General features: G+C 43.0%; 1 protein-coding gene across 1 annotated transcript; it reads right to left on the minus strand.

Annotated features, from left to right (window-relative positions):
- Positions 1 to 205: 205 nt before the first annotated feature.
- LOC118516961 lies at positions 206 to 13,126 on the minus strand. The gene is made up of 5 exons (XM_036062789.1): positions 12,485 to 13,126; positions 12,238 to 12,412; positions 7,903 to 11,187; positions 299 to 527; positions 206 to 251 (listed from the first exon to the last, which is right to left on the minus strand). The coding sequence occupies exons 1-5, from the start codon at positions 13,124 to 13,126 to the stop codon at positions 206 to 208; spliced, it is 4,377 nt and encodes a 1,458-aa protein (XP_035918682.1).
- Between the last annotated feature and the right edge of the window lie 2,325 nt (positions 13,127 to 15,451).

The raw sequence follows: 15,451 nt of genomic DNA on the forward strand, positions 1-15,451 counted from the left end.
CGCAATCCAGTTTAGCGTGACCGTGGAATCCGACCAGAAGAACGAATCGGTGACTTCGATTTGCATTGCTTGTCGAACACGATGATGCAGATGAGCTCCTAACACGGCTGCGCACAGTTCCAGTCTTGGCAGCGTGACGCGTTTCAGTGGGGCCACTCGAGATTTTGATGCGAGCAAACTAACTCGAACGTGCCCCTGCTGGTCTTCACAACGTGCGTAAATACAGGCGCCATACGCTACCTCTGACGCGTCTGCAAATGTATGGAATTGTATTTTGGAGTTTGGTAAGAGCACATACCTATCACGTTTGAAGTCAGCCAAATCTTTCCAATCATCATTAACAGCCTTCCATTTGTTATAGATGTGAACGGGAACCGGATCGTCCCATCCGATCTTCTGCAGCCACAATTCCTGCATGAGCAGCTTCGCACGTATAATGACCGGAGCGATCAATCCAAGGGGATCGAACATTCGGGCAATATTCGATAATATTGATCTCATGGTGATGGTGGTTGTATCGACTGCAGCTGGTGATTCGAAACACAACACGTCGAGTTCGGGTTTCCATATGATGCCAAGAGCCTTTACCTTCTCGTTTGGCACAAACTGCAGCGAGGATTGTGTACCGATATGCTCCGCTGGTAAACCGGAGAGCACTTCCAAACAATTTGAAGTCCACTTTCGGAGTTCGAACCCGCCCTTGGAGAGCAGATCCGATAGTTACTGCCGAAGGCTCCGAGCTTCATCCACGCTGTTTGCTCCACCAATGAAGTCGTCAACGTAGAAATTGTGCTTAAGCGCAGGTGTGGCAAGTGGATAAGCTGCACCTTCATCTTCCGCAAGCTGCAACAGAGTACGAGTGGCCAAGAACGATGATGGAGACAAACCGTATGTCACGGTATTCAGCTCGTACAATTCCATAGGCGATTCCGGTGAGAATCGAAAAAAGATGCGAACTAAACGTCGATCATCAGGGTGCAGGACGATTTGCCGATACATTTTTGCTATATCAGCAACAACAGCGATTTTAAATGTGCAAAAACGTAGAACGATGTCTATTAGTTCATCCTGAACTATGGGTCCAACCCGCAACGTTTCATTCAGCGAATAACCAGTCGACGTTTTTGCCGAACCATCGAAAACTACTCTAACCTTTGTAGTGGTGCTTGAAGCTTTGAAAACAGGATGATGCGGTAAATAATAAGCAGCTGTATCATCAGTAGTATCAGTGCTTATAGGAGACATGTGTCCCAGTTCTAAGTACTCCTTCATGAATGCTTGGTATGCTTCTCTAAGTGCTGGATCGCGTTCTAGTCTTCGCTCAAGAAGTTCAAACCGACGGATGGCTTGAGCTCTGGACAGGCCGAGTTTTTCTCCGAAGTCGGGCTGTTTTGGTAGACGGACAATATATCTACCTGTGTCGTCACGTTCAGTGGTTGCTTTATAAAATGATTCGCAATGCCGTTCATCGGGTGAGTATGCATCATTAACCGTTAAATTTTCTAGTTGCCAAAATCGTTGTAGGGATTCTTCCAATGATGCCATGCAGACGATTGAATAGGAAGTGGTAGGATGGGTTTTAGATGACACATTCTGATCAGCTGTGGTACCGGTCACTACCCAACCGAAAGCACTATTAATCATGACGGGTTGATGAGGTGCGGGACGAAGCTGAGTGGCATTCTCAAAGAATGCATGGTAATGACGAGCGCCGAGAATGATATCAACGGGAGCAGATTTGTAGAACATCGGATCTGCTAAATTGATGCCAGGCGGTATCTTCCAGTTTTTGGTGCAAACATCGCGCGTTGGAAGATTCGCTATCAAATTGTCGACCATCAAAAACTCAGTATTGATCGTAAACGCTGTCACTCGAGAGGCAATCTGGGCGTGTACGGATTCCCGTACTGTCTTCGTAGATTGTCCTGCTCCAACAATGGTAACGTGTACGTTACTCTTCTTCAAATTCAGCCGTTTAGCGAGTCGATCGCTAATTAGATTCGGCTGCGATGCGCTGTCCAACAGCGCGCGCGCAGGATGAGCAATTCCGAAATTATCAATGATATTCACCAAAGCAGTTTGGAGCAATACCTGCTCGGGTGCTTGCTGTAGTGCTGCTGCAAATGTGCGTTGTGTGTTATCGGTGGCCGTGTGATCGTTAGCGGTGTTGTGTGTGGGATGTGGCGGAGCGTTGTAACTAGGGCTATTCGGTGTGAAGTGCAGTTTTGTGTGGTGTCCCAAATTACAATGCCGGCATTTGTAGTGCGACGGACAATCACGAGCCATATGATTCTCGCGTAAGCAATTTATGCATAAACGCGCGGTCATCGCGAAACGATAGCGATCCTTAGGCTCCATTCCTTCAAATCGTGGGCATTTTAGCAATGAATGCGAGGAATTGCATAAAATGCAATTTGGCGTTTCATGTGACGTGGTACCAAAACTAGTTTGACGCGGAAAGGTTATTCGCCGTGAGTGATTGAGTTCATGACCCTGTGACGTATGATGGTTGTTTACTAACAACGTCTCCAATACACGCATACGACGGTGCAGGAATGTAATCAAATTGTCGTAACTAGGATCTGTGTTGCTAGATGCGTGCTCTTCCCAATCGCGCAATGTTATAATTGGCAATTTAGTGCATAGTAGATGCTCAAGTATACTGCCCCAAGAGTCCGTTTCTTCTCCTAAGTGTTGCAATATCTTTTTGTGCCTCTCAAATTCATCCACAAGATGGTGCAGTGTTGTAACGCTCTCCTTTTGAGCAGCCGGAATGGCAAACATTGCTTGCAAATGGCGTTTTTTCAGCAAATACTCATTAGAGTATCGCTCAGCCAAAGTGTTCCAGGCTAACTCATAATTAGCTGCGCTTATGGTGATTGATTCTATCACCTGAGCCGCTTCTTCTTTCACTGCGGCGCGCAAATAATGAAACTTTTGTATCGCTGGTAGATCGGCGTTGTTATGAATCAAGCACTCAAATGTGTCGCGGAAAGTCAACCATTGCATATAGTCGCCTGTGAATTCTGGCAGCGCGATGGTGGGAAGCTTGATGCCCTTAAGTGGGTTCGATCCAGTGCTCGGGTGCGCGGTAGAAGCTAGTTTTGCCTGCAGTTGAGATTGGACGTGAATCAATCTATCCTCGAAATTCTCTCGTAATGCAGCATTCTGCGTTGTTTCTTCCAGCGTGGAAGCGGAATCCTCCAACCCTTGTTGAACACTCTCCAGATCCTTGCATAATATTTCGAATTTCCTTAAACGAACCTCCACCTCTACTTGATCCCGTGCGTGAACGAAATCATCCAAAAACTTCTCGTACCGCGTAAGGGACGCCAACAAAATTGTCCGACGGGACGCCAAAACGACGGGTGGTACGGGCATTGTGCACTCGTGTGTGTGTGTGTGAGTGAGTGAGTGACCTGCAGTGTAATGCGTGATGCGGCAAAAACAGCTGTACGGTGCACGAAAATCCAAACCAAACGAAAATCCAAACCACACACAAAACGGTGAACGACGGGTCGATCAAACTCGCGAAAAAACACCAGAAATTCGAGCTATATATCCTGGTCACGGCACCATGAAGAATTCGCGGAGTTTCGGATCGATGTGTGTTGCAATATTTACCAAGCGTCGTGTTCAGATTCCAAATTCGAAGAGAGTTATAATTGTGTTTTCTGCCCTATTTATAAACTTTCTGAGTGCCCCCCACGCGAGCGACACTCATCCTTACTCACTGTATACTTGAAATATTTCGTTTATCAAAAACTTGACGAAACTAGCTTTCGTCAAGTATGGTGTGACGTCTAAGCGTAAACAAAACATCTAAACGTAAACATATATATATAAACGTATATATATAAACATACATATTTATCCAAATATATACATATATTCTAGTCAGCCTGTGGAATCAAGGTTGTTCTTATTTTCGAAAATCGAAATCTCAATTTTCCTGACACCTAATGCGGATTTGCCGATGTCTAAAACCATCCTCCGGCGGGTGCGTGTGTGTGTGTGTGTGTGTGTGTGTGTGTTTGTTTGTGTGTGTGTATATATGTATGTGTGTGTGTGTGTGTGTGTGTGTGTGTGTGTGTGTGTGTGTGTGTGTGTGTGTGTGTGTGTGTGTGTGTGTGTGTGTGTGTGTGTGTGTGTGTGTGTGTGTGTGTGTGTGTGTGTGTGTGTGTGTGTGTGTGTGTGTGTGTGTGTGTGTGTGTGTGTGTTTGTGTGCGTGTGTGTATGTATGTGTGGTCAGACAGCAAGCCTGTGGAAACCAGGATTTTATTATTTTCCAAAATCGAAAACAAAATTTTTCTGACACCTGATGCGGATTTGCCGATTTCAAAAACCTTCCTCCGGATATGTTCCTATATATATATGGATATTTTTATATACATATTGATATTTTTATGTTTGTATATTTTTGATTATATATATACATACATATGAATATATCTATATATATACATATATATATATATATATATATATATATATATATATATATATATATATATATATATATATATATATATATATATATATATATATATATATATATATATATATATATATATATATATATATATATATATATATATATATATATATATATATATATATATATACATATATATATATATATAATATGTGAGTCAAGCGGAGTGCGATTTAGATCCTCTTTATTCCAATGCTAAGGCTCGAATGAGACGAAGGACAACAGCAATCTATGTGGTGTGCGTTGTAGCAGTGCAGGGTTACACACACGTAATTCCTCCGCGGGGTAGAGATGAGGCGTCCTCGGCTCGTTATACGTATTGGTTTTATGAGGAATACTTATTTTTTCGAAAACGTTATAATAATTAATCTTATATCTATCTATTTCCTACCTAGGCAAATACCTGTACCATTAATTATCATTAAAAATTATTAAGGAAAGGTGTCCGTTACTAAGGCAAACCCTAAAGTATTCGTTTCAAAATTTTAGGGGCCTAAAATTTGAAAGAAAATCCTAAACTAACATGCTAAGTATTTCATTTATAATTCATTTTAATTCTTTTAATTTTTCCTTTATGTCGTTTAATTCCCCTGACATTTTCGAAAGTTCTATTTTCTATTTTGCATGCTTTTGCTTTACATGCTCTCGCCTGTGTCTTAGTACGTATATTAGGAATTATGAAAACGTCCTGATTTTCTTCTAGATTTGGAGGAGGCATTTTTGAATCGTTCTTTGCCGTTTGTCTTTTTGTAGCTTTTTCTAAATTTTGTTTTGCTTCTCTAAATAGTTCATTTGCATTTCGAAGTATGTCTATTTCATTTCTCTTGTCACACTGGTTAAACGTTAATTCGTTTGGAGTAAATTTTGTTGCCGAATGAATTGAGTCATTGTATAGTGCTACTGATATTCTGACCATAGATTTTGTGTCGTATCCTGTGTACTTATGTTTGTTAGAATTATAAATTTCTGTTATGGTACTGTGAGTTTTCTCCACCTGCCCATTTGTTTCTGAACACGACGCATATTTTAATGCAACTCCTAATGATGCTAAATAATTCCGTAGCTGTACTGACCTAAAAGTAGTTTCATGGTCGGTTATTATTTCTTTAGGAACTCCATAAAGCGCAAAGTATTTCGTAAGTTTTTGTTGAACTTGTGCCATATTTTTGTGTCTTATGAAAAGCATCTGGAGATGTTTGGAAAACGAATCTACAATAGATAGGAAACTACAGTTGTTAATGATGTAGATATCCATATGTACTCGCTCCATCGGTTTGAAAGTGACTGGTCGTGGCGATATCTGTAGTTTGTATGGTCTTCGTTCGTATTTCTCTGTCATACAAATTTCACAACTGTTAATGAAATTTTTTATAATTTTTTGCATGCCCGGAAAAAAATAGTTGCGTCTTAATTTGTTCTCAACTTCTGCTATTCCTCGATGAGCTCTGTTGTGTTCTGTTAACACTATGAAATTTTGTCTGTCTGTATCGGGTACATCTTCTACTGCTTTCGTTGTCATTACGAAGTGTCCTCTGATCGAAAAATTGTCTTTAATTGCGTTTTGAACCACTTGTTGCAACTCTGTTGGTGCAAAAATCGCTGTCTGCTTTCCATTATGAATTTTATCTATATGCCGAACAACATCATCGATTACAAACTTTTTTTTCAGAACTGTCGTTCTGTTAAAATGAGGAAATGGAGTTTCCTTTTGGATATCATCCCTGTCAGATATTTTAAGTATTAACTGATTTCTGTAATAGTTTATAGGCCTCTGCGTTATATGAACGAAATAGTCGTCAGAATCGTCTGCAGAATGCACAGTAGAGCAGCTATCGATTAAGTTTTTTCGTGTGTCAGGTCGACTATGTGAAGCCTTTTTTGTTTCATTTACATTTACTTCAGGTATTCGACTTAAAGCGTCAGCTACTACATTTCCTTTGCCTTCTTTGTATTTTACATCATATTCAAAGTCTTCTAGCTCCAGTCTCCAGTTTAAAATCTTTGAATTTTTGAATGAAGTTTTAATAAACGTTAAGGGCTTGTGGTCGGTTATTAGGGTGAATTTATTCCCATACAAATATGGTTTGTATTTCCTCACGGCCCATATAATGGCTAAAGCTTCTTTCTCCGTTGTCGAATAATTGACTTCCGTTTTATTTAAGGTTCTACTGCCAAATGCAATTGGTCTTTCGTTATTTTCCTGCATTTGTGATAAGACGGCACCTAACGCATGGTTACTTGCATCGGTTGTGAGAATGAAGGGCAGTTCGAAATTAGGATAAGCTAGTACCTGATCTGATGAAATAATTGTTTTCAAATCTTTAAATGCTTTTATGTAACTTTCATTTTCATTATCTACCTTAGCGTCTTTCTTTAGGCATTTCGTTAAAGGTTTTGATATTGCGGCGTAATCTCGTATAAACTTTCGATAGTACCCAGTCAATCCTAGGAATTGTTTTAGTTCTTTTTGACTTTTTGGAATTTTCCAATCAACTATTTTTTTGATTAAGTCTGGATTAGGCTTTACACCTTCTGCGGTTATTATGTGCCCTAAAAATTCAGTTTCTCTTTTAAGAAATTTACATTTTTCCAGCTGAATTTTAAGATTGAAGCTTGATAAACGTTCCAGAACGGTAGTAAGATTGTTTATGTGTGATGTTAAATTGTTTCCAATGACAATTATGTCATCCAAATATACGAAACAAACAGTACCAATTAAACCGGATAGAATATGATTCATGACGCGTTGAAAGGTGGCTGGAGCGTTTTTCAAGCCGAAAGGCATTCTGGTAAACTCAAAATGACCTTGAGCAGTAGAAAACGCCGTTTTCTCTTGATACTCTGGATCCATTTGTATCTGGTGAAATCCAGACTTGAGGTCCAGAGTAGAGAAATAGACCGAATTTCCTAAGTTATCCAGGATCTCCTCTATTTGAGGTATAGGATATCTATCGTTTACCGTTTTCTCATTGAGCTTACTGTATAAATTACACCGGTCGTGAAGGGAGGAAACTTGTGATATTTGGGAAATTTCTAAAACTGGAGCGGATAATTGAATATGTGTTATGCGTTTGGAAGTTGCTTTTGTAATGTTTATTCAACCGTCAGATTTGTACATAATTCAATTACTCTAGTTCACTTTTCTTACATTGGCGTCTGGTTTATACTCTCTGCTCGTAGTGTTGTCAAGTGTTGTTTATTTTTCATGCAATAACAATTCAAAATATTTTCATGCAAATTAATTAATTATACTAATTATCCAAATTCAACATTCCGGCCACCAAAAGAGAATTCTTTTAAATGCATGAAACTATGTGATCGACGTGTAAACTTAACTTGACTTGACGCTCCAAATGTCAACAACTGTTGTTTACTATTTCGCACGTGTATCCTTCTTCCGCTCTAACCTCTCTGTTCGATTGGATTGGGTAGTAACGCGATTCTACTGACGGCTCGAACAATTTCTTTTCCTGTGCCCACTCGTAAAGTTACTACTCTCACTACACCGTCTTTTCCTGGGTGCAAAGCTGTTATTCGCCCTTTTGGCCAAACTGCAGGTGGGGTATTGTCTTCTTTCACGATCACTAATTGGTTCACTTCTAGCTTCACCGGTGTATTGTTCGCGTGCTTTGCCCTGGCCTGTAGCTGCTGTAGATATTCTGGGTACCACCGTGCCCAAATCTCTTGCATCTGCCTTTGCACTAATTGGTACTCCTTCAAACGGTTCGGAGAAATCTTGCTAAGATCTACTTGTGGTACATGCTGCATGCTACTCCCTATCAAGAAATGGCCCGGGGTTAGTGCTTCCAAATCTGTTGGCTCATCTGATATTGGTATCAATGGACGCGAATTTAAACAAAGCTCAACTTGTGCCAGAAGGGTAAGCATATTTTCTTGCGTCACACTTCTAACTCCTATCGTCTTTAACAGATGCCTTTTAGCGGACTTAACTGCCGCTTCCCAAAGTCCTCCAAAATGAGGCGCACGCGGGGGGATAAACTTCCATACCAGTTCGTTCTCTGCGCACCAATCAAAGATCGCTCTCCTATCACCCTCATCGATTTTCAGCATCCTATAGATGCGATGCAACTCGTGTGCCGCGCCCTTGAACGTCGTTGCATTGTCCGAATGCAATTCGGCTACTTTACCACGTCTCGCGACAAAGCGACGTAGTGCTGATAGGAAAGCAGTCGATGTGAGATCACTCACCAGCTCGATATGGACTGCCCTTGTCGCGAAACATACGAATATCGCGATGTATGCCTTCGTTGGGCTTCGGTTGCGGACGGTCGACTTTAACAAAAACGGCCCACAATAGTCGACGCCGCTGACGGCAAACGGTCGCGTTGGTGTCACTCGTGACTTAGGCAAATCAGCTACCGCCTGTTTCACCAGCGTTGGCTTGTTCCGAAAGCATGTGTGGCATCGATGGTACACGCTCTTTGCTAAGTTTCGGCCCCCAATCAACCAAAACTTCTGCCGGATTGTTGCTAACATGAATTGTGGCCCTGCGTGCATCTTTTGATGATGAGTGTTCTCGACCAGTAGTGTCGACAGCCGATGTGATGCAGCGAGGACAATCGGATGTTTGGTTGACTCTGGTATGTTGGCGTTACCAAGCCGGCCACCGACGCGTAACACACCCTTTGGGTCGAGGTATGGAGACAACCACTTTAGTCTCGACCTCCCGCTCACCAGCTTTCCTCGTTTCAGGTCGTCCATCTCCTCCGCAAACGAATCATGTTGTGCCCGTTGACACAACCTCAGTTCCGCATCCTGCAACTCCGCCGCTGTAAGCGGTGGAACGGAACTCAATAGCGTCTTCATGTCCGTATTCCGCTTGACGCTGTTGATCGACGTTGACTTGCTCGCCCTGAGGTTGGAGAGGATTCGCAAGCAATAAGCAACAACCCTTCGCAACTTGCCGTACGAGGAATAACGTGCGAAAAGTATGTTGCTAAAGTCACACGTCGTAGAGGTGATGACTATTTTGGACACCGCTAACCGCTCCTCGATGTCCGTCTCGTTCTCTTTCGCGAGTACTGGTTCCACCGGCCACTCTTCCTGTCCGTAGGACAACCAACGTGGCCCCTGCCACCATCGCTCGCACTGCAGTAACTCTTCGGGCCTCAACCCGCGCGATATATCATCCGCCGGGTTATCGCTACCAGGAACATGACGCCAGCATGAAATTCGGGTCTCCTCTTGTATTTGCGCCACCCTGTTGGCGACGAACGGCTTCCATCGACGAGGTGATGATTTGAGCCAATGCATGACGGTCATGGAATCTGTCCAACAGATAACCGTCGACGATGAAACGTTGAGTGCTCGAATCACCTTCTGGAACAGGTGTACTGCTAGCCGTGCTGCACACAGTTCTAATCTGGCGATGGAATGTGTGTTTGAGAGGGACACCACCTTGGACTTAGCCGCTAGCAATCTAACCGTAGAGCCCCGTGTCGAATCCGAGCGTACGTAACAACATGCTCCATAGGCTCCTTGAGATGCATCCGCGAAGAGATGCAGCTGCAGCTTTTCCGGATTGCTATGTGCCACCAATCGAGGTACTCGCAGTTCGCGTAACACATAGAGCGTTGAGTGGAACCTCCTCCACTCTTCCTGAATCTCCGCTGGTAGCGGACGATTCCAGTCCAGCGTCTTCCCCTCGTGCTTCAATCCCCATAGGCGTTGCAGGAACATCTTGGCGAGTATCACCGTTGGTCCCAACAGACCAAGAGGATCGAAGATTCTGGCCGTGTATGATAACACCAGGCATCGTGTCAGCTCTTCTGCAGGGGTTGGCAAATCCACCCGAAACCGAAACATATCGTTGGATGGTTCCCAAACCAAGCCCAGTGTTGAGACTGCTTGGTCTTCTTGCCAGTCTAGAACTGATTTGATGGCCAAATCGGCGCTTGGAACACCATCAAGCGCAGCCGGTATGTTCGACGCCCATTTCTTTAGTGAGAAGCCCGCTGATTCCAACATCGATGATATCTGTTTACGTGTCTCGATGGCTTCTGAAACACTTGCTGCACCAGTCAGCAAGTCATCCACATAAAAATCATGCAGAACCGGGTCTACGGCTTTGGGGTACTCCTGTTTGTTGTCATGCGCGATTTGTTGCAACGTACGAGTGGCCAAGAACGGAGCTGATGCGGTACCGTAGGTCACCGTTTGTAGCTCATACGTTGCTATTGGTTCGGTTGAACGTTCCCGATATCGAATGCGTAGCAGTTTTCGATCTTTATCATAATGCAGGATCTGCCTGTACATCTTCTCCACGTCTGCCACTAATGCGACAGAATGCTTCCTGAATCGCAAGATGATTGTGAGCAGATCATCTTGTACCGTTGGGCCAATGAGTAAAGTGTCGTTCAAGGAGTAGCCCGATGTTGTTTTGCAGGATGCATCGAAAACAACACGAACCTTGGTTGAAGAACTCGACTCCTTAATCACGGCATGATGAGGGATGTAGCAGTGCGGCTCACTATCGTCGACAGGTTCGGTGAGTTTCACCATGTGTCCCAACTGCTCGTATTCTACCATGAACCTTTTATACTCCTTTTCCATTACAGGATTGGCCTTTAGCCGCCGTTCAACTCCCAACAAACGCCGATCTGCTATATCCCTTGACAAACCCAGGACTTTCTCCGGTTTGGCATTTCGCGGCAACGACACGACATAGCGACCTTGAGCATTTCGCGTAGTCGTGGAAGCATAATACTTCTCACACAGGTCTTCTTCCAAAGACAACGCAGGGCCTTCTAAAATGCTCTCAGCCTCCCAGAACCGTTGTAGCGAAGCTGCAATGTCACCTTCATTGGTTGCCAGGTGACAAAACCGCAAATTGGGCCCAGAACAACGGGAAGTATTCCCAGAGATCGCCCATCCAAACGGTGTCTCCAACAACCATGGTTTTCCTTCGCCCAGTGACCGCTTCCTTCCAGTGTGTAGTTCCCAAAATGTATCACCGCCAATAACCACATCTACCTTTCCGGGGACGTGGAAAGTAGGATCAGCCAATTTTATATTCGGGAGGAACCACGACTCTACGTTTATCGGTGTGGTTGGAAGATCTGCCGACGGAGACTTTAGTACAAGAAATTCCATTGTTGTAGAGAAGTCAGCCCCTTTCGATTGAACGGCCGCTGTAATGGAACCCTTGACGTGCTGCATCTGTTGCCCTATACCAGATATGGCAACGTCTACCTTTGACAACGGTGTTAGCAATCGCTGCGCCATGGTTTCGGAAACGAAATTGCACATCGATCCCGAATCGAGAAGTGCCCGCGCATCATACGTGTTGCCGTGATCATCCACGAGCTGGAGAAGGACCGTTTCCAGAAGAACCATTTCCTCATCGGATTGCGCAGCCATGGTCACCGCTGAATTCACATGTAGTAGTGAATGGTGTCGTGCCTTGCACGTAGTGCACCGGTACGACGAGCGGCAATCCCTCACTTGGTGATGACGATTCAGGCAATTCCAACACAGCCGTTCTCGTGTTGCGATTTCCCGCCGTTGAGGTACGTCCTTATTTGCGAATTCCGGACAAACCCGCAAATGGTGAGCCTCCGTGCAACCAAAAATGCACGGTGGTTGTGGTGGCTGTGGCGCTGACATATGCGGTATTGCTCTTCCTGCCGTCGCTGTGTTACCCACCAACCTTGGTCTATGTTCGTATATTTTTTTGCTACCGGCCACCATTCTCGTATTTAGTTCAGTATGGGAAAACTCACGCGTTGACTTAAGGATTCGGACACGACTATGAAGGAAATCTACTAACTCCTTGTACTTATCTTTCGTGTGCTGTGCTGAATGGTTTTCCCAAGCCAAGATGGTCGCCGTGTCCAGTTTCATCAACAAGAGGTTGGCGAGCGGCGTATCCCAGTACTCAACGGGCTCGTCGAGTTTCTTCAGCCCGTTCACGTGCCGCGTGAATTCATCCACGAGCTGCGCCAATTCATCCACCCTTTCACGGCTCACTGTCGGTAGGTGATGAATCTTCCGGTAGTACTCGCGAACAAGCGTACGCGGGTTGTCGTAACGCTTCAGCAAGGCAGTCCACGTCACGTCGTAATTATCTGCTGTTAAGGTGGTATGCTCGAAGAGCAATCCAGCATCACCCTTTAACGACGACAGCAGATATTGCAGCTTCATGATGTTAGGAATGTCCGCGGAAGAATCAATCATAGCTACAAATCGGTCCCGGAAAGTAAGCCACTTGGTAGAATCACCATCAAACGTAGGTAATTCGATTTTCGGCAGACGCACATTCACAGCACTCGATCGTCCCGTAGTATTCATCGTTGAATTCGCGATCAACACCGAATCACTCACACCCGGGTTCGAGGGTTGCCTTCGTAGAAGGAAACCCTTCACGCGTCGGTAACGCGTGTCCATTTCGCAACGTTCCGCCACATACGTTTCCGCCCCATCCTCATCTAGCTCCGAAACTTTCGCGCTTGCCTGGAGAAAATCTTCGTAATACCTTTCCAGCTGGTCTAGACACACTGATACTTCACTCACTCTATCATCGGTATATTCACTGGTGAACTGTTCCACGGTTTTAATTAGCTCGGCAGCTTGGCGTTTTTTCAGTAGAAACGTTTTTAATTGTTTCGCCATTTTCTCTTTGAATTTTTGGCGCGTAGGATAATCTCACTGTAACTTGGATGCAACTTGTACGCAAAACCAAATTTCGAATGGCGCAAATTTGAAAACGCAATGGGTGTCGTTGCAGTTATGGGTGCCAAATTTGAAATGGCGTGGGTGGCGTCGGTTTTCTTACGCGTTCCGATCGAACTGCACACTCGCTTTTCTGTTCCTTGTTCGTGACACGATGTAATCTTCACGAACACTTCACAAACGTCTCCTTTGCCCGTGATAGCGGGGCAACCAAAGGTTATGATAAACACAACGGGTTTAAACGGAGAAATATCACACTTTGAATCACCACTGTACATAAACGGTACGTAGTGCCGTTTATTCCCAAATCTGTGAACACGTAGTGTCCTGCTGCAAGTTTCACTGCACGTAATGCTTCCTTTCACCGATCCGGTTCGAAGGACCAAATGTATAAATTACACCGGTCGTGAAGGGAGGAAACTTGTGATATTTGGGAATTTCTAAAACTGGAGCGGATAATTGAATATGTGTTATGCGTTTGGAAGTTGCTTTTGTAATGTTTATTCAACCGTCAGATTTGTACATAATTCAATTACTCTAGTTCACTTTTCTTACATTGGCGTCTGGTTTATACTCTCTGCTCGTAGTGTTGTCAAGTGTTGTTTATTTTTCATGCAATAACAATTCAAAATATTTTCATGCAAATTAATTAATTATACTAATTATCCAAATTCAACACTTACGATAATCGATCACCACCCTCACCTTCCTTTTGCCCGAAGAATCTATTTTTTTGGGTACTACCCAAATTGGGGAGGAGTATGGGCTTTTGGAGTGTTTAATAATGCCATCTTCAAGCATTTCTTTAATTTGGGTCTCAACATCTTTTTTATAGTGGTTCGGAAACCTATAGGACTTTGTATAGGTGGGCTCATTATCCTTTGTAATTATTTTGTGTTTTATAATAGCGGTGGAAGATAACTTTTCGTTTTCTTTTAAGAGGACTTGTTGATTGTCGATTATTGCTTTTACAAGATGGTCTTTTTCTAATTGTGAAAGATGTTCTGTTTGAATGAGTTTAAGAATCATTTGCTCATCAAGTTTTTCACTGTTTTTTAATGGAATCGGGGTTATCGTTTCGAAATTGTTTACAGTTACACCGAATACCTTCTCGTTCAGTGACAATGTACTACAAGGGCTAATGATAAGTACAGTTGATTGGTAGTCTTTTGCATGGTACAGTCCTGGTTGAATTATAGCGTTTTTACAAAGTGTTTGGTAGCTTGGTACAAACCAATCGCCATTTGTTAACGTGTTTATAGTAATTGTATGATGAAACATTTTTTGTGTTGGAAAGTATTTCCTAAAAGGGAGTGAAACTGCATTAATTGTGAGTGTTTCCGTACCATAATCTATAACTGCACAATTCTTTGCCAAATACTCTGAACCTAAGATACCATCAAAAAAATTGTGAAAATTTATTTCGTAGTACATTTGGCTTGGTAACCCATGTCCTAGCAAATTAATTGTCCCTTTTGTGTTGCTACAATAATCACCCCCAATATTTTTTATTGTTGTTGCTTCGCACAATTCAACGGATGGAATGATTCCTTTTTTTATCAGATTTTTGTTTGAACCTGTATCGATCAACAATTTCAACTCTTTTTTGGACATGCTATTCACACACACAATGTAAGGAAGATAATCTAATTTGGAGGATGTGTTGTAGTTGCCTTCCAAAAATTTACCAAAAATGTTTGATTCTCGTCCTCATCGTGTTGTTGGTAATGAAATGCTTCATTGTTATTAAACTCATTCCTGTTCACTGTTAATCTCGTTTTAGTTGTTTCCGCATCCATTGCACTTGGTGTTTGAGAATTAGGAAATGTTTTGGATGAATGCGGATTTTCGGAATTGTATGGTCCTTTCCCTTGTTTTTTATAACTGTTCTGCATTCTGTTTGTATTTCCGTTGTTATTATATTCGTTATGTTGGCGATGGTTATACTTGTTTACGGGAGGGAAAGATTCAAATTTACAAAGAAAAGCATAAGTGCTCTCCAAATCAAGAAGCTGGGCTGCCTGGACGTACCCGTAATATTGTTCGTTTAAACCAGTGACGAACGCTGCTAGGCTGGTTTCGTTAATAAACGCATCGATGGCTTCCCAACTGAGTTTATACTTTTCGTTTTGTTTGGCAATTACTTTAACCTTCTGTATAAGTTCTTTAGTATGAGTGTAGTACTCAGTGATGCTTCTACTACCCATCTTATTCAGCCAAAGTCTACTCATATAAAAAGAAAGATCTTTACGATCACCTAGCGCT

This window comes from Anopheles stephensi, unplaced genomic scaffold (assembly GCF_013141755.1).
Source record: "Anopheles stephensi strain Indian unplaced genomic scaffold, UCI_ANSTEP_V1.0 ucontig421, whole genome shotgun sequence".
Taxonomy (NCBI): domain Eukaryota; kingdom Metazoa; phylum Arthropoda; class Insecta; order Diptera; family Culicidae; genus Anopheles; species Anopheles stephensi.